At 34.0% G+C, this 26124-nt stretch overlaps 4 protein-coding genes across 4 annotated transcripts; 1 reads left to right on the top strand and 3 right to left on the bottom strand.

Moving 5' to 3' along the window:
- Positions 1-4770: 4770 nt before the first annotated feature.
- Positions 4771-8499, top strand: LOC11439917 (probable prolyl 4-hydroxylase 3). The gene is made up of 7 exons (XM_003603779.4): positions 4771-5169; positions 5277-5352; positions 6667-6764; positions 6901-6998; positions 7458-7587; positions 7687-7874; positions 8138-8499. Exons 1-7 carry the CDS (start codon positions 4991-4993, stop codon positions 8209-8211), a joined length of 843 nt encoding a protein of 280 aa, XP_003603827.1. The 5' UTR covers positions 4771-4990; the 3' UTR covers positions 8212-8499.
- Positions 8500-10835: 2336 nt separating this feature from the next.
- LOC112420306 (uncharacterized) lies at positions 10836-13669 on the bottom strand. The gene is made up of 4 exons (XM_024779101.1): positions 13273-13669; positions 11975-13173; positions 11759-11780; positions 10836-11554 (listed from the first exon to the last, which is right to left on the bottom strand). Exons 1-4 carry the CDS (start codon positions 13667-13669, stop codon positions 10836-10838), a joined length of 2337 nt encoding a protein of 778 aa, XP_024634869.1.
- Positions 13670-17186: 3517 nt separating this feature from the next.
- LOC112419910 (uncharacterized) lies at positions 17187-18244 on the bottom strand. Its single transcript, XM_024778103.2, has 3 exons — positions 17827-18244; positions 17661-17732; positions 17187-17574 (listed from the first exon to the last, which is right to left on the bottom strand). Exons 1-3 carry the CDS (start codon positions 17947-17949, stop codon positions 17365-17367), a joined length of 405 nt encoding a protein of 134 aa, XP_024633871.1. The 5' UTR covers positions 17950-18244; the 3' UTR covers positions 17187-17364.
- A 1527-nt stretch (positions 18245-19771) lies between these two features.
- Positions 19772-20329, bottom strand: LOC112420305 (uncharacterized). The gene has a single exon (XM_024779100.1). It carries the CDS (start codon positions 20327-20329, stop codon positions 19772-19774), a length of 558 nt encoding a protein of 185 aa, XP_024634868.1.
- Between the last annotated feature and the right edge of the window lie 5795 nt (positions 20330-26124).

Below are 26124 nucleotides of genomic sequence, written 5' to 3'. Positions count from 1 at the left end.
CTTTATGAGATATTTCAATTTTGCCAAGTTGAAAGATGCAATGTGACTTGATAAGGTACAATACATTATCTTCTGTTACCATACATGAATTATTATTTGTCATTAGTGAATTTTTTGGTTGAGAATTGATTCATACTTAATACTTTCTGTGCTTTTATTCATTTGCATGCTTATTGATTTTTTTGATTGATTATTGTTTGATGCTTACTCAATTTTATTTCTCAACCAAATATGTCGAAACTCTAAATGTAGTAAGGTGCTGGTTTTGTTGATGTGTTAGTGAAAGATTAGCATTCTCAACGCAGGTTTCCAAAGCAAGTGAACTATGATATATATTTTATTTTAAACTTTTAATCTGAGCCATTGAAAATTTATTTGCTAGATGTCAAAAGATTGTTAGAACAATCGAGCATTACATTGTTCATTGAATGTTTTAAATTTTTAGACTAAATGGATGTTGTGGATTCGTGGTTTTTTCTTCTTCTGCAAATCGATGTTGTTGGTGGTTTTTTTTAGCTCTTAACACAATCTTAAATCTTTGATGACTGTTTTCACTCCGGTTTCAAGTAAAACGCTTTCAATTTGCTGAAGCAATTGGATCATGTTGAATACATTTTCCTAAAATCTTGCTTGCTTTGGATCGAATAGCTTCTTATGAAAGACTTCTGCAAAAGGACTAAACATTTTTACAACATTGCATATTCTATTCCAAAGCTATTAAGGTTTGCAATTTCAGCAAAAATTCAGCATTATCCTCCAGTCGATTGAAAATCGATCAGTTTGTATTAATATTAGGGATGATATCAGAATTATATGAATCTTTCATACGAGTAAGCAAATGCATGTTTATTTTATTCAATTTTTGTAGTACTCAAAGCTAAACCCAAGATTGAGAAGGCTTCTTTTACATAAGCTATCAATGGTGATTTTCCTAATGTTTTTATTTTTGGTTTTGAATTTTGAACAAGCTACGGCTCTAAGATGCTTCTGGGGTTTGATTTGAAGAAAGGAAGATTAAGGGGAAGTTTTTTTTTTCTCTCTCTCTTTTCTTTGTTGTGCGACTCTTGCTTTATATTTATTTATTTTTGGTTTCATCGGAAACTTATTTTGACAATAACATCTACAACATATAGGTAGAAGGATCACAATAACATGTACTATATATAGGTACTATAATTCTTGCACTTTAAGATCATTCTATTGGTTTGTCTTGAACATGAATTTGAGCTATATCTGCTTTGAGGTGATGGGTTTCTAATGCTTAATGTTTATATGTAAAATAAATTTTACAAGAGGACTTTTAGTTTCATTATTACGGTTTTTTGAAAATGTTGGCCGAGTAAAAGAGCATTTCCTTTAATGAGATCTTTGGAAGTTCAGTTTTTTTCCTTTTTCTTTTTTAAACTTAGTTATGGGTTACGCTGATAAGAGTTTCATTTGGTCTATATGACTTGATTCTTGATTTTTTTTTGTGCAGTAGGATTTGACTTTTTTCAGAGCATTTGTTATGGCAAATGCAATGCATGACCTACATTTTAGAGTGCAAAAATAAAGCCATATCTAATACATAATCTTAAGCAAGTAAATTTTCCAGCCCATAAGCAAGTTTGTCTTCTCTGACATAGCCATGTTTAATGCCTATAGACCAGGTTGCTAAGAAATTGTAAGTAAAAATAACAGTTCATTATTGCAATTTTAATAGTTAGAGGATATCAATTTGAGTAGATTAAAGATAGCTTCTTTCCTCTTTTATGAGTGGACTTGGAATCCTAGAGAGTGCCTAAATAGGAGATGAAAGGCGCTGTTTTTTGGATCTGCTATAGTCTTTTCTTTTCTGCTGTTTTGTTGTAGGAGGCAGGTTTTTTAGTGGTCCGGTTGATAGGGAGGGATTGTGTATTGGTCTTTTTTTTTTTTGGGGCGCAGGTTTGGTTTTTTCCCTCCCTAATGCCGTGTTTATTTTTCTGCTTCCTCCCTGTTGCTGCTGTGTTTTTTCAGTTTATAGGCAGCTTTTGGTTGTAACAGTATTGCCACTTGCACTACTTGTGCTTGGCGTTTTATTATATATATATAAGCTGATTCAAAAAAAAAACGACATAGCAATTAAACCATAATTTAACATATCCAAATTTTTGGTTGTAGGTTGTGTTGCATTCATAGTATTTGAGTTTTGTCTGATTTGGTAGTGACTGTTTTTTGAAGTATATTATTTTTGGTGGAGCTGGAGTGATGGTTTTGTGATTGGAATGTAGTATATTTTTTGGTATTTGGTATCTACAGTTGTCTTTTGAATATGTGTGGTTGTTTTGGTTCGTTTTGATTTGTTGTGTGGCGATGTATTGCTTAGATCTGTAAGTTGTTATAGTGGTGTAATATGATAAGATTAGTTTTAACATTTAAACCTCTTCCGGGTGCTGTGCAGTAGTAGTGGATGGCCATCACATATTTATTTTATGTGTTGTATGGTGTAATCTTCTTAGTGTACTGTCATTGCTACTTTATGTAGTTGTTTGGAGGAGCCTTTTATCTTACTTTAGGTGTTGTCTGTGTTACTGTGATGTACAGATTAATATTGATGGAGGTGTCGTGTTAAGAATTTGAAGGAACCGTTATGCATGGGTCAAGGGAAAGAAATAATTGGAATTAATATTGATGGAGCTGTCATTCAAGAATAGAGGTTGTAATGAAAGAGCTGTCATGAGAAGAAATAAAGTGTTGTTGAGTACACATATAGGTTGTAGTGTCCTGATTTGAATAGTTTTTTTTAAAAAAAAATCATCTGACTATATAATGATTTATTATCTGGTTTATTGCTTTAGTTGTGCATAGTCAAGAGTTCTAGGAATATCCGAATAGTATCCTGTAATAAAATGGTTCTCTCCGTACATATGGCTGATGGCTTCTTTTCTTTGTCTTTGTGAATGAAAAATAAAGACAAACTTTTTTGTGTATAGCTGTTAGTTAAGTTTCATTCACAATTCCAAAAGCTCTTTTGTTTGATCAATCATATACCTGGAAGATGAAAGTAGTGGCAATTCCAACACTTTATGGTTACAAAATGTCACAAACTATATTTCCAATTCCTGACAGTTTGATAGTAACATATTTCAACATAGGATCTTTTTATCTGGGCTTAAAAAATCTGTAACTGATATAGTCATCTATGGATAATTTCTATCATTTGTTTAAGCACACCTGCACAAAGATCATAAGTGTGCAGATCTACAATTATCAATTCCTTAAAAATAAAAGAGTATCATTATTTGTCCCCTGATTAAAGTATCTATGGTGAGAATTATTTTATTATTATGCTAAAAACATGCTCCTATTTTACCTAAACATCGTTCAAACAAAAAAAAAAAACTCATGATATAGATTTCTTTGTCAAGGATATGGATATTCATGTAAGGATGTCTGTCCTTTAAAAAAAATGTAAAGGATGTTTGTGTTCTCCATGGGAGGCTTACTTTGTTTATTAAAAAGATTATTTATTTCATTAAATGTGTGATCCAATCTAACTGAGAAGACTCATAATTAGTTTGTTGCAAGCATTAGAGATAAAAGGTTTTCTTCAATAGTCACAATTTCTTCGCATTTCTATTTTTGCTTTCACTCACCCAATTGATTTGTTTTGGCAGCTTCTTGCTGGTTTAATATTCAATACCAGAAGCTTTTAGAAACAGTCATGGCACATGTCTCTGAAATCAACAAGCACGACTTTGAATGGAAGCTGGAGATTTATAATTGTCTAATGGGTGACATGCATGCTATTATTTGACGCTACTATAATTTTAAAAAGTTCTTATTCTTGTCCAAAAGAAAATCTTAACATCTTATTTCCACTCAAAAATTATAGTGCATTGCATAAGTCCACGAGACAGACATATGTGCTTCTAAGAATTATTGCAAGCTTATTCTTTTTTTGAATTTTTTAAACATATTTTTGGTATATAGAAGAGAATGAAAGCACCACTTGAAGCCGACACACATAATGGTAAGATCTGGGTTTGAAATCGACTCAATATGTTCAATGTGCTAAGATCGGTATTGTCAGTTGAGTTAGACTTCTAAATTTCTTCAAATAATGAGGATTTATGTTTATCATATAAACAAGTTTTCAAAATGCAACAAATATTATACTTTAAGTATTCTGAGGTTACCTCTAATATTTATTACGTAAGAATTCCTTTCAAGTGTCAATAGAGACAATTTTTTTTAGATGTTTAATTTGCAATGCATATTAATAGGAGTCAAGGGTAAGCACTTAAACATGTTAGAATATACTATCCGACAAAGTCTGTGTTTTCGAAAGGTGGATTATTATTTATGCATGTTAACGTCTTCGCTAATACCTTACGGCTGCTTACATTTTATGAAGGTCCGCAAGTGATTAGGAAGCTAAGTTGGCAAACTTTGTTGTGATCATTCTATCAATACCTAATAGGAACAACAAGGATTTCGAATTGATATCATTAGATGGAAGTTGCAGTAGGATGCGTTTCCAAAATGTATGCGTATGTATAATATTTTCCAAGTGCAATTAACCTTGTAGACAACGAAATACTTTTATTAAAAAAAATACATTAAGATACAGTCGTATTTAATGAGACGAGACATTGCTTTGTCATAATGTTTCTAATAGTTTCGTCAGTGATATTCTAATGAATTAATGTTTTAAACTATATATGACTCGTGCAGTAGCAGGGTAGACGATCTAGTTAGTATATATATTCTAATAAAATATGTGGGTTGCACGGGTAATAATACACCTAGTATTTCTGTGTCTTGAATCAAGGAGTACAATACGCGGGGAAATAATTTAATTTTGGTAGTTAAAGATAAGATTCCAGGCTTGTAGCTACATGAGTCAACGAAGACTCGATTAATCACACAATTATCTGGATTTATTTATCTGAGTAAAAAGACTAAGCAAACCATTAATCTACTGTTTAGGGATTTGGAAACAGATTCAATTCAACGCAATTTCAAAACCATGGCGAAAGGAAAGCATACGCATCCACGTTCACAGGTGAAGAAATTATCGACGTTGATTTTGTTGACTTTGTTCATGCTCACACTTGTCATCATAGTGCTTCTTGCGCTCGGAATACTTTATCTTCCTAATACAACCGATGATTCTTTAATCACAGATCGCCGCAAAATCTATGAAAGGTGATTTTATTTTCATGTAATTTCATTCTGTTATTCTGTTTGATTCTGATTTGGAATGTGTTTAATTTTTCATGTTTTGTGACTGCTGCTTCTGGAATTGGTTTCAGTCTGGCGGAAAAGAAGGAGCAGTGGACTGAAATTCTTTCATGGGAGCCAAGAGCTTTCGTCTATCACAATTTTTTGGTTAGTTTTTGTTATCATTTCATGGATCTATAATAATATATCACAATATATGTTCCTAGATTGTGAATTTAGCTTTTGAACCTTTGAGATTGGGAATATATTTTAAATAATAAATGCTTATATGGATGATTTGGTTCTTCGTGTATTGAATGATATCAATCAAACACAATGTATCCAGCTCCTCTAAAGTGAGCATTGAGCACTTCAGTTTAGAGTATAAAGCGAGAATATCAACCATTAATTTAAAAATGAAGGTTAGATATTATAGATAGTACATCATAACGAATCACGGATTTGTTAAAATAACAACCATTCATTTTCCCATTTTACAATTTACTTTCTTTCGAGAATCCAAATCCCAAACACAATAGAATCAGTTGTAACTAGTGAGTAGCCATAGTTAGTTTTCTGTTTTCTCTTAAAATTGGAATCTAACTGTCCACGAATGCAAACCAGTTCTTCATTCCCCATCCATCCATGGTAGTTTTCCCCCGATAGCGGTGGTTTCACCACACACACAGTGGAAGGGTTCTCCGAAGGACGAACATAATAAGGATCTTAAGATTGATCCTGATTCACCATTTGATTGTTTGAATTTGAGTCATTACTGTTGTTCAAATTTCTCACCATGGAGCTCGATCAAAGTAAAAATTGAAAGAATGATGGAAGCTAAGATTCTCAGGGAAGAAAACCTAACAGCGTTGCTGAACCACAACAGGAAAAACCTGCTCTGATACCATCAGAACAAATTTCTCAAACCTGGTGCTAAACGGTTTTGGAATGAATAGGCGAAAATGAATTCATTAAATCAGAAAGAAAGGAAGATACAACTTCTATGACAGAGAGAATTGTTGCCAGCTAATCTAACTCCCAAACTAACTCTGCCAGCCAACCTTATTGAAGTAACAACCAAACAGAAAACTAATTGTTGCTACTCACTAGTTACAAATGATTCTACTGTGTTTGATAAATAGAGTGCTGCATATATGATATTGCATATTTGTCAAGGAGAAATATATAATTGCACTTGTAAAGTCTGTAAGCATAGGCTAGGCTCATGGAAAACTAAATTGTATGAAGATAGAGGTTGTTCTGGGTGGTTCATGTCGTGATTAAAGAAAATCTAGGTACATGGAATATTCAGATTATGGTAAACTTGAACTTTCTGTAAGACTCCAGAATTTGAGTAGGAGATCTTATTTTTTTTTTAAAATGAGAGACATATTAGTTTATTTCTTTGAAGTCTTGTGTGTTAGTAAACTGTTGGAATTTATATTGTATTAAAATGTCAATTCTTCCTACCATTGTGAACAGTCCAAAGAAGAATGTGAGCATTTGATCAATCTGGCCAAGCCTTTCTTGGCAAAATCAAGTGTCGTCGATAGCAAGACTGGAAAGAGTACAGAAAGCAGGTTTGCCTTTGCTTGTGTTTTTTTGTATCGGTTCCAATAATTGTAGATCATTTTTTTTTTTCTTTCCATAAACCTTTTCTTGAGAGACTAGTGTCTAGTGGTAATGCATTACTCTAGATATATCCCCTTCCTGTAGGGTTCGAACTAGTTCAGGAATGTTTCTGAAGAGAGGAAAGGACAAAATTATCCAGAATATTGAAAGGAGAATTGCTGATTTTACCTTCATACCAGTAGGTATGAGTTTTTGTGCGTAACTATGTCTACCTGCTTGCCTCTTTCCCTTTTGTCTCGTAGCCTTTTTTTTGTTGCTGCATATATATCCAAGTAGTGTGCATAATGCACAAAAGTTGTTACATATATAACTTTATTCAAGAGTCTCTCAAGAACTTAGTCAGAAACATTGGATTAATTATTCTTTCTAATTAAGTGACAGTCTATCTCAATGTGTCGGTAGTTGGTCCTCTCATGAAACAGTAAATTTAAGGTGATGTGCAGTGCAACTTTGATTATCACAAATGAGTGTCTATTTCATATTCCCAAATCAAAACTCGTGAAACTGCTGCTTATGCCAAGTAGTTCTAAAACCTATGTGTTTGTCGAAAATAAATATGTTTTCCAATCACTCTGTATCCAGCTACATGATTGATTGTTTGATATTTGTTCTCATTTACTGTTTTACTTTTAAATATGCAGAGAATGGAGAGGGACTTCAGGTTCTTCACTATGGAGTTGGGGAAAAATATGAGCCTCATTATGATTACTTCCTTGATGAGTTCAACACTAAGAATGGAGGCCAACGAGTTGCAACAGTTCTTATGTATCTGTAAACCCTTATTCTCTTTCCATAAATTGGTTTGGCAGTGTGCTTTGTGATGGAATTGTATACCAACTTGACAGCTCCCTCTTTTTTCTCCTTACGTAGGTCTGACGTTGAAGAAGGAGGTGAGACCGTATTTCCTGCTGCTAAGGCGAACTTTAGTTCTGTGCCATGGTGGAATGATTTATCTGAATGTGCTAGAAAGGGTCTATCACTGAAACCAAAAATGGGTGATGCTCTGCTGTTTTGGAGCATGAGGCCAGATGCCACACTAGATGCATCCAGTTTACACGGTTAGGGACTATTAAATACTTTAACTGGTTCAGCTGTAAATATTGACTTATTAGTATAGCACATGTCAAGTTCAAACTTCAGAGTAACCTATTTTTTGACCTCCTTGAATCATGAGATATGTTTGACGTTTGTACATTTTGGTACTGATTGGTCCTTATGTTGAACATATTATAGCCATGTCATTCTAACTCATTACCTTCCAATTCCATTGGAAATTAAAAGCTATGATTGATGAAGTTAATTAATTTATCTTTGCTTTCAGGCGGTTGCCCCGTAATTGTAGGAAATAAATGGTCTTCAACAAAGTGGATGCATCTTGAGGAGTACAAAGTTTAAGGCATTACCTGTGCAAGTACTTCTAGAAAGTTTAAGGCATTACCTGTGCAAGTACTTCTAGAGACTAAGGATGAGTTGATTGTTCTCCTAAAAATAGGGGTCAAAATTTTAATGACGATTTATAAAATATCAAGTGAAAAGTTTGTGCCTAAAATCTCAGTTCTCAGTTATGTTTGACTAGATATATAGGATTGAGCAGGAGGATATATTGGTATTTATTGTACTCTGTTCATGATTTTTCATTTTGAAAAGTAGTAAATTCATAAAATAAATTTCAAAATAAAAAAAGAAATATAGTATTATTTTCAAAATTTGCTTTAGAGATCAGAAAAAAAAGAACTTGATAAATTTGTTTTTGAGGACTTGTTTTTAAAGTGGAGAAGTGGTGGACAACCACAAAGGTGGTGGATGATGTTGGGATGGTGTCAAGTTGCAGTGGTGGTGGATGATGTTGGCCATTTAATTAGTCCTGTAAAACAATGTTAATGTGTTGCGTTCTTCACAATTATGTAAAATTAGTTAACATATATATAAGTTGTGTACAGAAAGAATGTGGCTCAAACACTTCCCTTTTTATTTTGTCATAATCAAACTATTTCTTCATTTGTTTTGTAAGCATCCATCTCATTCATCCACACTAAACATTGTTCTGCATTTAACTTCTAGCTTTTGCTACAAAAATAAATTCTGTAATTTTAAGGAGGAAACGACATGGCTTGGGAACTTTGATTCTTTGAGTGTGTAAATGGGAGAGAGAATAGCGAGTTAAATGAGTGTTTGAGTGATGAGAGGGAAAAGTGGATGAAGCGAGATTCCCCTAATAGTATCCTGTGAATAATACTAGATTTTCCACCTGTGCTACCGCCCGGGTTATATAATATTAAAAAATAACTTATTGATCTAAATGTTGTACATAATTTTTTTCATAGGGTAATTTGATCGAGTTAAATATAATCACGTAATCATGTATCACGTTTTATCGGTTTAAGGTAATATAATACGCAAGGTCGAATTATGATATTGTTATTGCTCAAAAGCAACTTTCAACCAACCACAAATGGATAATATGAAAAATGCATCAACAATCTATGTTGCAAAACTTAACAGCAGATAGGAGTCTCAGTTTTCCCACAAATATCCATTAATAGGCATACACACCATTCATGAGAGGATACAATAATCAAGCAACAATTGAAATGTAATATCACAATTTATGAAATCAGCAAATGACGGTGTATGCAGCAGCGCATGGTCACAACAAATAGATCTCTGCTCACAAACAACCTGTATACAAAATAAAAAGCATGATTTTTTAAATTTTCTGAGTGATGATTTTAACCGACAAAAACTGGGTTAAACATGGTAAGCTCGGCAGCAAGGATAATAAAATGAACCTTCAAATTGGGAAAAGTTAATATGGATCATCGACAATATAATTGAGTAGACAAAATAAGTGATAGGAGGCCCCTGAATTGTTGTCAGTATCGCTAACAACAACACATACAAATCTGAAACAATGTAAAAAAAATCATAAGTCTGAGAATAACTTAAGTACTCAACAATATTTAAAAACTATAATATGAAAGCAATGGGCTATATCAGATAAGAACTAACCTGCATGATTTTTGGATAGATATGCAAGCAAAGCCGCAACATGTTATGTGCTTCAGAATTCATTGGTCACAAATTGCGGAACACTTCATGATATACGACATTTGATGTAGTGTTGATACAGTTGTTGTCTTCATCTATCAATAAAAGTTTCAATCCGTTCCTGGAAGTTACTCTTGAAACCGCAACATATAGTTGACCGTATGAGAAGACTGGTTGAGGAAGGTATATCCCAACCTTTTGTAGCGACTGTCCCTGGCTTTTATTTATTGTTATTGCAAACGATACGGAAATTGGGAACTGCCGACGTTGAAACTTGAATGGAATTCTTGTATCAGAAGGAGTCAACGACAATCTAGGTATGTAGACTGTATCCCCAATATTGCTGCCGGTTATGACTTTGCCCTCAAGCACGTATCTGCCCATCTTTGTTATTATCAGGCGTGTTCCATTGCAAAGACCTGCTGTTGGGTCTAAATTTCTCAACAACATGACAGGTACTCCGACTTTCAACTTGATTTTGTGGTTTGGAATTCCAGAAGCATTGATTGTGTTCAAAAACTCACGTGTGTGTATGTCATCCGGCCTACTTGCTGCTGAGTTGGTTGAAAGGGTGGAATCACAGCTCAAATAAGTTTTCTCTTCTCCAGGGATCAAAGACATGACATAATCTTTAATTTCTTCCACAGTGGCATTCTTTGGAGTTAGTATAGCCCTATCTTGGAAATACGATGGATCATGCCTTTCATCTAGTAGTGATGGATAGATGGTATCAACAATAGAAGCGATGTGATCACCTGAGCTTTGAATGAGAAGATCATCTGGAATTTCTATATCAATAGCTTCATCATTGGCATCACCAATGCTACCATCACCGATACCTAGCACCCACTCGCTGAATTGATTTCTTTCTTCAATATCAGAGCTCGAAGAACCATGTAGAAGACGCATGTTTGTTGACAATGTTAGTACCTCACAAAATGGCCAAAGGTATGAAGAGTTAATGCTTGCATTTACAATCTCTTGTCTATTAGCTTTAGGTATGACGGGAAGGATTTGTCTGAAGTCACCACCAAGTACCACAACCTTTCCACCAAAAGGGATGCTGTTCGGCCATTGTTTTGAACACGAAGGATATCCCTCAAGCTGCGATCTAGTGCTTCAAAACAGTGTTTATGCATCATAGGTGCTTCATCCCATATAATCAGTTTTGCCTTACAAACCAATTTAGCTAAAGGGCTCTTAGGATGTATTCCACATGTTGATATTTCATCTACGATAATAGGTATACCGAACCTTGAATGTGCGGTTCTCCCACCAGGTATAAGTAAAGCTGCAATTCCGCTTGACGCAACTGTTAATACAATTTCCTTCCTCGAGCGTACCGCAGATGACAACGCCCTCAAGATGAACGTCTTGCCTGTCCCACCGTATCCGTAAAGAAAGAAAATACCAGGAAGGTTATCATCCACCCTACTAATGATTTTCTCGTAAACATTTTTTTGCTCAGCTGTCATTGTAGACATTAGTTTTTTATGTTCAATCTCAAGCAACTGCTGGTTGTAGTTCAGTTCGTCATATATCAATCTATTTCGTGACTCATGTATAAGGGAGATATCTGTTCGAGGCATGGTTGGGTAGTCTTCCTTCATACTCTTTCCGTGACTGCGTAACAGTCTATCAATTTCCGCTAGTGTGTAATTCTTCAGCTGGTCATCATCCAGCACCAGATCTGCACTCAAACATTCAAGTTTTGTAAAAAAAAAATATGCGTGCTGCTAATCTCACATTATATATACTATACTGAATTATTAGGTGCATGATTTAAACTATAATGAATTAAACCACATAAACTACACGCATAACCAATTATTAGTTGCATGAATTAAACTATAATGAATTAGCTCACAATATATATACTATACTGGATTATTACCTGCATGATTTTCAAAAATAACCTATATAACACACAACTATGTACATTGAAAACAGAACAACACTCTATGCACTATAAAACAGAACAACATATATATATATATATATATATATATATATATATATATATATATATATATATTTGCATCATATTTACTTCCTGATATATTAACTAAGTATGAAAATTTAGCAATACAAATTGTTTCAAATATTTTACCTGGGACGCCCTTCTTTGTCGATGTAGCATATCATCACTCAAGTTCTGCCAAGTCTTGCTCCATACGACTTCAGGTTGAGCAAATTGGTTTGTTACCAATAATTGCACAAACAAACGGCGCATATAACTGGCAGTTCCCCAGAAAGAAGCTTGGTTAATGGCGTCTACAAACTCTTTATCATCGTCTAATAAACCCAACGCAAAGCAGGCCTCCTTAAACGAATTATACTTTACTCCACCAACTGTGTAAATGTCGTCATAGCAAAGAGGACCTTTTACATAGTTAAGCAAGGTCCTGAGATAGAATTTTTCACCACAACCAGGAGCCACGAAATGAATCCTACCAATTGAAAGACCCCTCTGTCGCGGTGTCCATTTACGCTGCGATGCCTTCCAAGTAAATTTCAATGGAAACTCACCGTAAGTTAGGTCCCTTGCTTCAGGATATTTCTGGTTTGCCTCAAACCATGCTATGAACTTAGTGTCACGGATATGGGGTTTCTTTATGACATCTGCTATGTCTTCATGATCCTCAAACACAACAGGTTCTTCACCTTCAAGATGGAAATTAAGTCGCTCCACAGATGGCTCTCTATAATTGATATCAAATGAAAAAATCCTCCAAACCGCTTCACATGCAGAGAGATATCTACAATCATAATACATTTTGATTTCGTCGTAACATGCATCTCCGCCTTGGTAGAATGTTGCGGTGACCCGGTCATGACCCTTGTTTACATACTTAAACAAATATTTGATTGACCGAGACTGGTTGCACCATTCGACATTGATGTGGGCGTTATACTTCAACATTAGTTTACGGTTGTAAGGTACAACCCATCTATTGTCGACAAATGATTCACCTTTTTTTTTTATAAACACACCATTATCTCTTCTTCTATATACTGGGTAACCATCAGAATCAATGACAGTGTTGTCGACGAACTTTTTAGGAAAGTATTTGGTGCATTTTTTAATCAATATACATGGTGAACTCTTGTTTTGCGGACCGCAAGGACCATGTATCATAAGCGACGCAACTATTTCGTATAGCTTGGGGTCACGATTCTTATCAGGAATTTCAGCTGATATAATTTTGTCGATTTGATTAGGATGAAGACATCGAAACTCAGCACGCAAGAACACTAAAATATGAGCATGTGGCAGTCCGCGCTTTTGGAACTCAATAATATATATAACTGCATAAAAGACAAAATAGTAAAATCATCACAACAAACCACCATACTGTTAAATCATAATTTTGAATAAATAATGAGTAGTACTAAATGTCAAAATACCTGCTTTAACTTTGCCGAAAATTTTCCCCTTCTTTATCTCCTTGATGAGATGATCTAACTTTATTTTGAAAAGACGGCTCACCAAATCAGGACGATCTTCAGGTTTAAGATTATGTTTCTTAAGAAATTCAAGTAACTCCGGCCATTTGTGGTTACACGTAAATGTGATAAACAAATCGGGGTAACCGACCCAGCCACAAATTGCCATGGCATCTTGATAGTTCTGAATCATGTAGCGTGCCCCTCCAACAAATTTTGATGGCAAAACAACTCGCTTCCCAGCAGTGGCTGGACTTGTCTCACCTCTAAGCACCGCTTCGGCAAGCCCTTTGTATAGATCTGCTCTCACCTCTTTTTGATGGTCTCTATACCACTTCAAACGCCACGACTCAATCATGCTGTATGCATCGACTAAAAATTGTTGGAACAAACGTCGGGACCATAGCAGATGAGATTGTAATATATCCCTTTGTTGAATTTTATACGCAAACCACTCTTTCATTGAAACATAAGTACGCTGAATAGGCTTTTTTGTAGGTCTATCTAAAAATTTGATGTCTCTTCGGAACCCATCTTCGCCCCTTGAAAAGATTAAAGGGTATTGCAATGGCAAATAAGATGTTTCGAACACGGAAATACGCTTTCGAAGTCGGCGGCATCGTAATCCCCTACAACCAAAGCTGCAACCTCCGAAGCAGTAGGCATATTGTAACGCCTACCATCATAACCCCTCTTTCCTAAAATCCGCAGCTTGATATGTGGAGCATCTTCTTGTGTTAACGTGTCCCTTACTTGTCTATACGACTTGACAAATGAATTTGAGTGGTCAAGGATATGGCGCAGCTCCTTGACAATATCTCTTTTCATTGAGTTTTTATCATCCTTCATCTTGTCAAAGTAATTCCCCCAAATTATACAATCAGTATATTATGAACGGAAACATATAATATTTCTACCAAATAAATGCTTGTTAATATAATGACATTTGAAAATATTTACCGACGTACCCTACTGCTGCCATGCGATTGCTGAGCTCATTATCCGTATCATAAATATACAATTGAGCGAACTTAGGTTGGTCACCTTCTTTGGGCAGCAAACTACCAATTTGGTGGTAGTTTTCTCCGTTCAAGACGAATACTGGTGGAGCATTTCCATCGTTTTTGGTTTTGTCAATAGTTGCTCCCATAGAGGTAAAAGCAAACATACTATTGAACGATCTTATATTTTCCATAAAGAATTTACTTTTCTTGTCGTTCTCATGGTATAGATCATACAGTTGGCGAGGAAGACGTTTAAATGGTGCTATTTCTATACGCCCTTGCATACAACACAGACTAAATTCGGGATTTGATGTGTCACGATGTTTTCCAACCCTTTCCTCATACCACATTAATGCACCACATGATTCACAAACAAAACGTGGCTCTCCCACTTGAAAGTAATCTGCGTTAAATTTGCATACACATAAGTTTGCTGTGATACATATCTCATATGCTAATTTGATATGAGACTTGTTAACATAATTGTCCAAACAAATTTTCTTTATGCTGCAAAAGGTAGAAAGTTTAAAAATAACCTGTGTCATTGGCTCCATCTACTTCGTCTTCATCTTCAACATCATCTTATAAATTGGTTAAGAAAAGCAAAAGTTAGTTTCCGCAGAACTTCACATTATTTTGATTTTTTGTGTATAGAATTGGAATTAAATAATGATTTCCACTCATACCATATTCATTATCAGATATATCCTCCCCTTCATTGTTCTGATAACACTCAGCCTCGAAATCTTCATGATGAAGGAAACTCAATCCATCATCAACTGTTTCTGCTATGTTGCCTTCTACATCTGCATCATAGGAATTGTGTAAGAAGTTGTTGTTATATCAAATATTAAAATTCACCTGGCCTGGGAAAATTAGACAATTCATGAACGCAGTGGCAATTCTGATGTCAAATTACCATAATTGTTTTCAGGAATGTCGGAAACCTCACCGTTCTCATTGCACTCCATCGGTAAGTACACAACTTGTGTGAATCCCAATTTGTGTTTATCGCGTTGCTCGGCATCTAGTATTAGAGAAATACAACTCAGATGAATCCCAAAATACTAATTAATTTATTAAGCAAAATGTAAGCATATATGATACAGAAGTTTGATTATAATAAGTTCATATGACAATTTACCATGCACTTTGGTTGGAACTTCATCCTCTTCAACCATTCCACAACTATCTATTGCCATTGCATGATTATCCTTTGTTTGTGAATAGTTTTCCTTACCATATCCATCACTGAATTTTTGCTTCAGAATGTATTTCCCAGGTTTAATAGGCGTAAGCTTCTTCAGTCCAACAGTTTGGGCTCCCGCTTTTGATTTAGAAGATACATCCACTACAATTATACTCATTAAAAAAAATCAATTGAACCATACTAAACAAATGATAGATGGAATACAATATATATAGATCAGTTTAATTTTGCATATACCGTTAGTAATGTCGGACAAAGGGTTCATTCCACTCTGCACTTTCTGCCTCTTGTTAGGAAGCATTTTCTGAGATACATGCGGATTGGTTAAAATTCCATTAAGTATGCTTCTAAAACAGATGTCATATCTTAGATATACATTGTGTTGGCCATGGCATATGACAAATTGGAGGAAACAACCGAATTTCTATTAAATATTGCAGACTTTACCTGAGATATGAGAATGGAGATTGCAGCAAAGATGTAGAACTATGTTTTAGAATATTGTGGTCAGGTAGGATAGAGAACTGAATATTGGTAGCAGGAAAATGTTAAATGCTAAGTTATGACATTGGTTAAATAGACTATTCTTGAGCACTGCAATAATCAATGTCTACACAACCATAATAAACTAAACAGTCATGGTGGATCTTTTAATGATATTATTCAAGTAAACTTAAATAAAAGTTTAAATCATTTGCAATTCCACATTTTCAGCATATTCAACAGTGTGAATATAATATATTCATTTTTCATTTTTTGAAAGTATAATTGATTTAAAAACGTGATTTATGTAAATTACAATCACTTGTATGTTGTCTGTTATATAAGTGCACAAAAATATAGTCCTGCACCCTAAATTATACAGTTAGTTTATATTCAGTTTCTTTTCTATGTAAATTTAACAGTTATATTCATTGCATACCTAGTTATAACCTGCTCTAGTTATAATGTGCATTCTTTGTTAATGATTGTTAACAAAGAATTAGTAACTTAAAGTTTCTGCTGCTATCTTAATGCTATTCTCACACCTCAATTTTTTGATATTATATCCTTAGTTTGTTAAATTTTGTAATCCCTGTACCCCTTTCCTTTTTCTTTTCAAGCCATTGCATGTTAACATTTCTTTGCTTTGGTTGGTTTCATACATGGTCTCTCATTAACATGTCCCCTCACTCATTAGTCTTTTCTCTTTTTAACCACTTCAATAATTTATTCCTTTAAAATTACCATTTTTTTTCAGTGGATTGTAGCAGCGGTATTTGGGAGCATTTTGGGGAGCTCTATGTGATCTGTCAGCCAGGGGGTTATATCAGAGCAAACAGCAGCTGATTGAATGAATTATAGAAGGAAGGTTAGGTGACCATGTAGGCTCCATGTCCTCACTTGATCAAAGGCTTCAACAATCATATGATGAGGGTTAGAATTAGATGGCAGAGCTCACTATTGAAAATCAGCACTATCATTCTTTATAATCAGTGCTTCTCCTCTCACTATCATTCTTTTGCTTGCGAGTGACTTGCAGTAATTGTTGTTCATATGATGGAAAACTAACTGCATATTGAATGATTAAGAAATATTAATTTTAGTTAACTGTTAAACACTGAATCGCATATATTGGAAAACTAACGTGCTCACTATTGGATGATTTGTAAACATAAAAAGGGAAATAAATTAAGTTATAATAAGCAAGCAAACTTGTTCGATAGGCAGAAAAAGAAAAAAAAAACATAAAACAGTCTTGCTGAGACTTATACTTAAAAAACAAACTGATCCAGACAAAGGACAAAAGCTGGATTCAATTTAAACTAAAAACATGATATTTCCCTCCATTCATTCGCATCAAGCATCCTTTTCGATCTTCACACATTTCAGCTTCACAGGTTTGTTAATAGACATTTCACCATCATCTTTGTAGTCGACAATATCACAATCATCCAAATCAGCAGACCTCTTTCCAGACCCCTTGCTACATGGTGTATTCTGCTCTTCATTTTTGTTGACATCAGTCTTGGTTGAGTCACCAGCCTCAAGCAATTGTACCTGTACATTCTGAAGCAAAGAAAGAAGTTATTATGCGATTGCTTGATATAGAGTAAAACTGCACAATTAATAATATAAATTAAACTCGGATATACCTCCAAATGCGTCGTATTAGTTTGTGTGAAAGTAACATCAATGTCACCGGCATCATCCTCATCATAAAAAATCTGAGATGAACATTGCAATTAGACATTACTTTTCAGAGAAGCACAAATATTGTAAACGAAAACACGTATGGTAGCACACAAAATAAGCACTAACCTTCAGGTCATGACGCTTAATGAACATTTTGATAAGATCAGCGTCATCGGATGTTCGTTTGACACCGTAATTTCTCCAGCTGTGAAGCAAGTTGCCATTTGTAATTTCAACCTTAAAAAGCATTTTTTTTTCCAATCAGAACATGTAAATCAGACGGGTATCCGTTGGAACTGCCACCCTGCATTATTAAGGCAATGTCAGTCGCAATACAAAGGATTAGATAGGATCATTGAGGTGATTTTCAAAAAGGAAAAACGACGGCGGTGTGTTGAGGCTGAGGTGGACGGTGGCGGTCAAGTCGACGACGGCGAGGGATGAGAGGAGAAACACGACTGTGAAAGTAGAAGTAGAGAGAGAGAGAGAGAGAGAGAGACAAAGAGAGAGAGAGGGCATAAAAGCATGCTTCACCTATTTGACGCTAAACTATAGACACCCATTGGAGAGTAAAAAATTGGATGTTTATAGATAAGGGTTTGTCTAACATTACATTGAAAAAATAGTAACTTTACATTGAAAAACAACAATTATTTATTAAAAAGTTTTATAGTTAATATAAATAAAATGCATAAGTTCCGATACAATTTTACTATTTTAAACTTCTTAACACGTGCAAATGATAGAAAAACCCTATAGATAATACTCCCTCCGTCCCACAAGGTAAGTCGCTTTGGAAAAAACATTTGTCTCAAATTATAAGTCGTTTTGCAATATCAATGTAAAATTATTCATGTTCTTCCTAATTTACCCTTTTCCATTCTCTTTTTCCAAAACTTTTTATTCAAGGTTCTCATAATCAATATATTCACTATTCACGGTTCCCATGCATTTACTATTGTTATTCACGGTTCCCATATAATCTACATTAATTAAATTTGACATTGAACTTAACTATTGACTCTCTCCACAAATTGTTACTCAGACTCTTTATAAACTTGTATCTAACTATGATAATGTTACTTTTTTAACCATGAAAATTTCCAAAGACACAAAAACATTTTCAGAAGTAGTAGAAGACTCTATAGATTCTGAGGTTTTTACTGATACTGAAGGGGATGAAGTTTCTAAATTCCCAGAAATAGTTCCAGATTCCATGGATGAAGAAGATGATGAAGATCCCATTGATTCAGAGATGGTTCCAGATACCATGGATGAAGAAGATGTTGAAGACAACTTGGAAGATGTTGAAGACAACTTAAACATTGATTTAAATATCCCTGAAGACAATGGTTTGGATTTGAACAAATTTCCTGACGAGGAAGATGACAGTTCAGACGAAATTAAAAAGGAGTACAAGAAATTACGCAAGATTTATCTTCCAAAGTTTTATTAAAAGTTGTCTTTTTTATCATCTTATAATAAGAGTTGTTTTTAAGGGGAAATCCTTTCTCAATAATATGAGCCGTGCATCAGACAAAAACTTGTTTTTTTTTTTTTTTTTTTTTTTTTATGAATTTAAGATCTTTTTATCCTTTCTCAATCTTACTTATATTCTTGTTAATTGTTTATTTACTCATCACTAATTTTGTGATTTTATTTTACGATAATTCTTCATAACCATTCAGTAGCATATTCTAACAGTGAATAAATCCAAGCAATACTCAAAACACAAAAATGAAAGTAACTTCAACATCTCACTATTCTTTTCCACCTATTGATCTAAATAACTAAGAACCTCTTGCACCAATTGAATATCACATTTCCTTTGTGTTGGCAATTCCTTTCTTCTTTCTAATTGTTCTTTCTTCATATGTGGAATCTTGTAGTTGTGGGTACCTTTTACTTTCATGATTTCAATCATACATGATTGAAGTGATAAAAATATACGATTTGACAGGATAGTGTCATACTCTTCAAATGACTTTTGAACTGCATCCACAAGATCATCAACAGAGTTAGGAGACTTCTTGTGTTGTAAGGCTTGAATTGACCTAAAGAAACCAAGATCTTAAACATTTAAATCAGGAGAGTTTGGTGGTTGACGCACCAAACGAATATCAAATCCATTTTGTGAGGCTACACAACGAAAATCTTGATCTTCAGAATCAATGTGTGTTTTTGCATTGTCTTGTTGAATAAATATTGGTTGACCCCTTTCTTCAATTGGCCATAGTTCCATCATGGAAGGTACAACTTGCTCAAGCACACATTTCTTGATGACATTTCTAGTAATCGATTGTATTGGTTTTGTCTCAAGTGTACCAACAGGTCTATTTACACTAGACCTTCTAGCTGGCTCTCTTGTTATTAAGGGAAATGCACCAATTTTCCCGGAGAATATTTCTTTTCCTTGTGCATCAAATCTTGGTCTAGCAATGGCCACTAAAAACATGATTTTTGGTATGTAATTTTTGCTTTGACAACTGAAAATTGGATCTTCTTCATCATGGACCAAGTAAAACTTCTTCGACTTTTCTTTCAAATAAAACCACTTCTCGTCAATGTGAACGGTGTTATACATCCCCTTGAAAATTGGATCACGATCTATGCTAGCACTATCAAGCATTGATATGCAAAATTGTAATCAAGCTTTCTTATTTCCTTCAGTTAATGCAGGTTTTATAGCATTTGAGTTTTTTCGTACTCCCTCCGTCCCACAATGTAAGTCGCTTTGACACTTTTACGCATATTAAGAAATATTTAACTTTTGTGAACTTTGTTAAAATTAAATATGTGTTTTCCTCTTTTACCCTTGGCAACACAATTACTCCAACTTAATTGCCACCATCCCACATTCCTCCAACTCCAAGGCAATGAATTCATATGGTTCCTTCTCTCTCTCTTCAATTGCATGTACCAAGGCAACGATACCTTTTCTCTCTTTCTCCCATGTAAAGAAAAATTTCATTTGATTTATAAAAAAACCTCCAATTTGTTCATGAAATTTTTTCAAGTTTTCCTCCAACAAATTAGTATGTGGCTGTTCATTTTTTCTATAAATTAAGATTATTGAACTAAACAAAAACATACTAATATGACTTCAAATCATGAATCTGAAATTTTTAATCAAGAAATTGATAATGGAGATGTCCAGCAACAAAATTCAAATGAAATGCATCATCTCCCCGATTTAAACATCAATGTAGCACAAAATATTGATCTTAATATCATTCCAAATTCTCCACTGCAATTTTCGTTTGACTTGAATGTGCAACCATTTGATACATGTTTGAATGAAGATGTCCAGGAGCATATTGGTAAGTAACTAAACATCCGTTTATTGCTTCTTCACGCCTCTATCTTATGATTGTAGTTAAGAATAAACTTTGTCTTATTTTCTCACACTACAAACTTGATCAATTAATTTATAGTTTTCTTTTTTAACATTATTTTACATTCCATGTTCTTATATGTTCTTTTGCGTGTTATTAGAAAGTGAACAGTATGAAGAAAATTATGCAGAAAATAGCAATGTACTACATGAAGATATTGGATTAGAATGTACGGGTATAATTTATCCTATTTATTTAATTTGTTTTCTTTTCTTTCTAATAATTAATCTATGAAAACGTCTTATATAATGTTTATTTCATCCTACATATAGAAGAAGACAATGACAATGACATGTCAGATTTGGAAGTACCAGAGGTACGAAGGAGAAAGGTGTTGTCTAATATTGAAAGAAGATTAATATATGAGGCTTTATTAGAGAAAAGTGTTGATGGAAAATTGAAAAGAGGAATGACCAGCTTAGTGGCGTCGCAATTTTCACTTCATATACGGTATGTTCAACGTATTTGGAAACTTGCCGAGAACAAAGGAGTGCATGCTGATGTGTCTAGTAAAAGGGCAGGAAATTGTGGGCGCAAGAGAGTTCAAGTAGACCTTGATCGAGTTCGTGACATTCCTTTGAAAAAAAGAACAACTATTAGAGATCTTTCTGAAGCATTGGACGTGAGTAGGGGCACTTTGTCAAGATGTATTCGGTCAAAAGAAATACTCCCTCCGTCCCACAATGTAAGTCGCTTTGGAAAAAACATTTGTCCCAAAAAATTAGAAGCCACCAATGTAAACTTAGAAAGAGACCTGCGATTCCATAGAAAGTCAGGGTGACCCCTTGTGGCAAAAAAGGAACTACAAATTCAGATGAAATCAAAGAGAAAAAATGTCTACCATAATAACTGGAAACTGAAAGATATAACACCCCTAATGAACCTAAAAGAGTGAAAGAAGCCCAGAAGAAATTGATTGGTTTTATACCAAAATAAATTTATTATTATAAGTCGTTTTGCAATATCAATGTAAAATTGTTCATGTTCTTCCTAATTTACCCTTGTCCATTCTCTTTTTCCAAAACTTTTTATTCAAGGTTCTCATAATCAATATATTCACTATTCACGGTTCCCATGCATTTACTATTGTTATTCACGGTTCCCATATTGATTAATGTATCCTTGACTAATATAACCACAAACACGCTTTTCACATTGATCATATTTTCCATATTCGTGTAATCTGCTTATAAATCAAGCAGAGCAAGAAGTTTACTATATTGAAATTGAGATTGGATTCCCTGCAGTAATAATATCGTTACACAGTTACACGTAATTATCAATCTCAACTATTGATCTGAGATCAAACAATTCATATTACATATTCATTGATTAGATATTAACAAACTCAAATGTTGATTTACTCCATGAGTTGGGTGCACAAAAAACTTTACCATCTTCAAGTTGCTTCTTGATCCTCTGAGCTATAATGATCTACAAAATGGATTTGTTAGGTTCTAGAGAAATTGACCTGTCTATGTATTAACCTTTTTGGCTTTTGCACAACATTTTCTAATTGAGAAGATGGAAAACATATTTACCTGCTTGATTTTTTCAGTCCATTATCATCAAGTCTTGAGAAGGCTTTGAAGGGAGGACCTCACGAGAACTGAAAATTCGGATCAAGTATGAAATTTGTGAGAGTTCAAATAGTTTTAAATTGAGGTTCCACAACCACAAGTCACAACCACCAATTTGTCCATTACCGCAATATAAAGGTTTGCAGCGAACAACAACTGCAATTCGAAACCACCACTAAACAAAATAAACTTATTGGCAGAACAATTCTATCACACACCAGAAAATCTTCTGGTGACATTCAACCGTCTCCTAATACCACACATACATAAGAAAAAGTTTCCCAAAATCATAAATTTTCTTGAAGTTATTATGTTCTAAAAATATTTTAATACAAAAGGATCCATCATTTCCTAACAAGAAAACAACAATTTAACTATTCCCAGTCATAAGTCAGAATTGTTTTCAATAACCATTAATTGAATGCGACTAATCTGAGATCTGATAGTTTAAGAGCAGATAATCCAAAATTTGCAACCATAAGACTCTGCTACAATGAACAGAGAACTTTTCTGAAGTTTTTCATCCTTATTAAACAACTCAATTAACAATGTGGTCAAATCAGTGGCTGCTTCTTCAGCTGTTTTCGCAAAATTTTTATCATCTTACAGAAACGGTATCGTGTTCCAACTGGATTGCCCTTTATTAATTCTAGGCTTAATTGCACTTTTGGACCCCTATCTTTCCAAAAGTTGCGGTTATGGACCCCTAACTAATTTAAATACAAAACCGCCCCCTATGTTTTGATTCTTTGGCAGTTTTGGACCCCCAGTCCATTGTTGACTCGGTCAACGCTGACGTGGCACCCTAAGTGAGGTGCCACGTGTCAAATTTTTTTATTTTTTTTGCCTTGGGGGTCCAAAACTGTCAAAGAATCAAAACATAGGGGGCTGTTTTGTATTTAAATTAGTTAGGGGTCCTTAACCGCAACTTTTGAAAAGATAGGGGTCCAAAAGTGCAATTAAGCCTTAATTCTAACTATATTGTGCCTCCTTTCTCATATTTGGTTGTACTCTTCCTACTTCCTCTATGAATCAAGAAACTTATAACAATAAATAAATCAAAATTGTTCAATACATCTGAGCAAATCAACCAAAGAAGAATGAATATAATAATCTTGTAAGCTCACATAATGAAGCAAATAATTGATGCACCAAATTAGTTAAAAATACAAAATTCATGCATTTCATTAGTTAAAAAAGTGCATAATTTATGTACTTCCTTTGTTAAAAGTTACAACAATGGTATTCAGTAAATGCATTGGTGAGCATTTCACTTTCTAAATTACATTCTTTGTAATCAAAATATAAGATTTTCATCGTCTGAATTAACGCTACACTCTCATTGTCTTCAAAATAAAGGGGGAACAAAAATAATGTAGAAACAGAATAAGAATAGGGTTTAACTAAAAAAATAACCAAATTGCAAGATAGAAAAAACATGTTACAACAGAAAATGAAGAAATAGGAAAGGAAAAAAATGATAATAGGATTCGGAAATTGCTTCAAACAAATGATGGAGAAGAGGGTGCCATTATTACTCTGGTTATGGTTCAGCCATCCCATTTTTCCTTGTGTGCTGGTGTGTTTGATTGAGGGATAGGTGCTCCTCAACCTTCCTCTGATGTCTCCATTTTCTCATGTATAAATGATTTTGTAAATAACTCTGTTTCCCATACTCATTTTTGTGTACAGTAAGATGAATGCATACATATGTTTGGATGGAACAATTATAGTAAACAAGTTTTTGTGCATTTTGTGCATGGCACGCAAACAAGTTTTTGAAATTATATAGTAACATTGGTACAACTTTTCGTAAAGCACTTTAGACTATACTGATTTTTGCATGGTAGAGAACAAAATTTGACTGTGTTATCCTGGCCTTTTTCTGGTGCAAGGTTAAGCCCCCCTATTGCTCGAGCTACCTTGATTGTTTCCATCCACACACGTGTTCAATATGGAATTTTCACCCTTTTTTCCAAGTGAGACAATGTTATGAAAATTCGATTTAAATAATTCAACTTCAGACACGAATCAGTCAAATTGTCTCGATGAACCTCTTAAAAATCAAATTTCTTGTGGATGAAGATAACGAGAGAGTAGATTCAATTAATCAATATTAAACAAAATTTGTGTTGAGTTCTTTTAATAATACTTCTGCTAATATCATAAGATATGAATGAAAATCGAATATGATTTATACGAAAACTTTACGTTATTTATTTATTTATTTTGATCACATGTATTATTTTCAAAAATTGTGACTTTTATAATAATATAATAATAAAGAGAAATTTCTTTAAAAAAATAATGAAGAGTAAAAAAATAATGTTAATGACTTTTAGCTTTTAAAAGATTTATGTATCCGCATACCTGTATCGTATCGTTTGTATCTGCACACGTAGCACGTATCCGAGCTTCATAGGTGATTATGGATGAAAGCTTAGTTTTGTTAAAAAAGAGCATAAGTCCCACACCTAGGGCTGGAAATGAGTCGAATCGAATCGAACATGTCTGAGCTCGACTCGACTCGTTAAGAATTGGCTCAGTTTGAACCTCGGTTCGAGTTTAACACAAACTTTTTTTCAGCTCAAGTTCGGCTCGTTTAAAGTTCACGAACAGTTTGGTTCAGCTCATTAAATTCAATTTGTTTGTTCAAAGGACACAACTTTAAGTATGAAAATGAGTAAAGCCACTTGAACCACGTATCTCAAAAGTCAAATTTAACAATGATATGCAACCACCAAATCCAATTTTGTCTTCTTGTGACATATGTTTCTCTTATTATAGATAATCGTATCCTCCATTTTTCATGCATTTTTCGATGCGAGACTTTTTTAGTTTTGAAATCCTTAAAAACAACAACAACATTGTGTATGACATTGTTTATCAATTTTAATGTAGCTCATTTTTATCCTATTATTGCTAAGTGTTTCTCCTAGTTTTGAAAGTATTATATACATATTTAAAAATATTTTTTTAAGTGTTATATACATATATAATCGAGTCATCTTGTGAACCAAACGAGTCGAACAACATATAGTTCAAGTTCAGCTCAATTAGTTGACGAACTTAATTTTCAGCTCAAGTTCAATGAATAAATTATCGAATCAAATTACAAATTTTAATCGAGTTGGTTCGGTTCATTGCCACCCCTACGACGGAGAATGTTTTAAATAAAGGCTTAAATATGTAAATCGTCCCTGTAATTTGGCGTATTTTTAGTTTTCGTCCCTGTATCTTTTTTTGTTCTAAAATAGCCCCTATAAGTTAATAACTTTTTGATTTTCGTCCCTCCCGTCAACTTCCGTTACAAAAATGCACATGTGGCAAACGGAGGATGATGTGGTAGTGCCTAACGTGGCAAACTTATTGATGAGTCACACAGTGAGAGGGACCAAAATCAAAAAACGAAATTTGTAGAAGGACCAAAGCCAAAAAAACAAAATTCG

This window comes from Medicago truncatula, chromosome 3 (assembly GCF_003473485.1).
Source record: "Medicago truncatula cultivar Jemalong A17 chromosome 3, MtrunA17r5.0-ANR, whole genome shotgun sequence".
Taxonomy (NCBI): Eukaryota; Viridiplantae; Streptophyta; class Magnoliopsida; order Fabales; family Fabaceae; genus Medicago; species Medicago truncatula.
The sequence above is the reverse complement of the archived record's forward strand: the minus strand, read 5'-3'. Positions and strand labels throughout refer to the sequence as shown.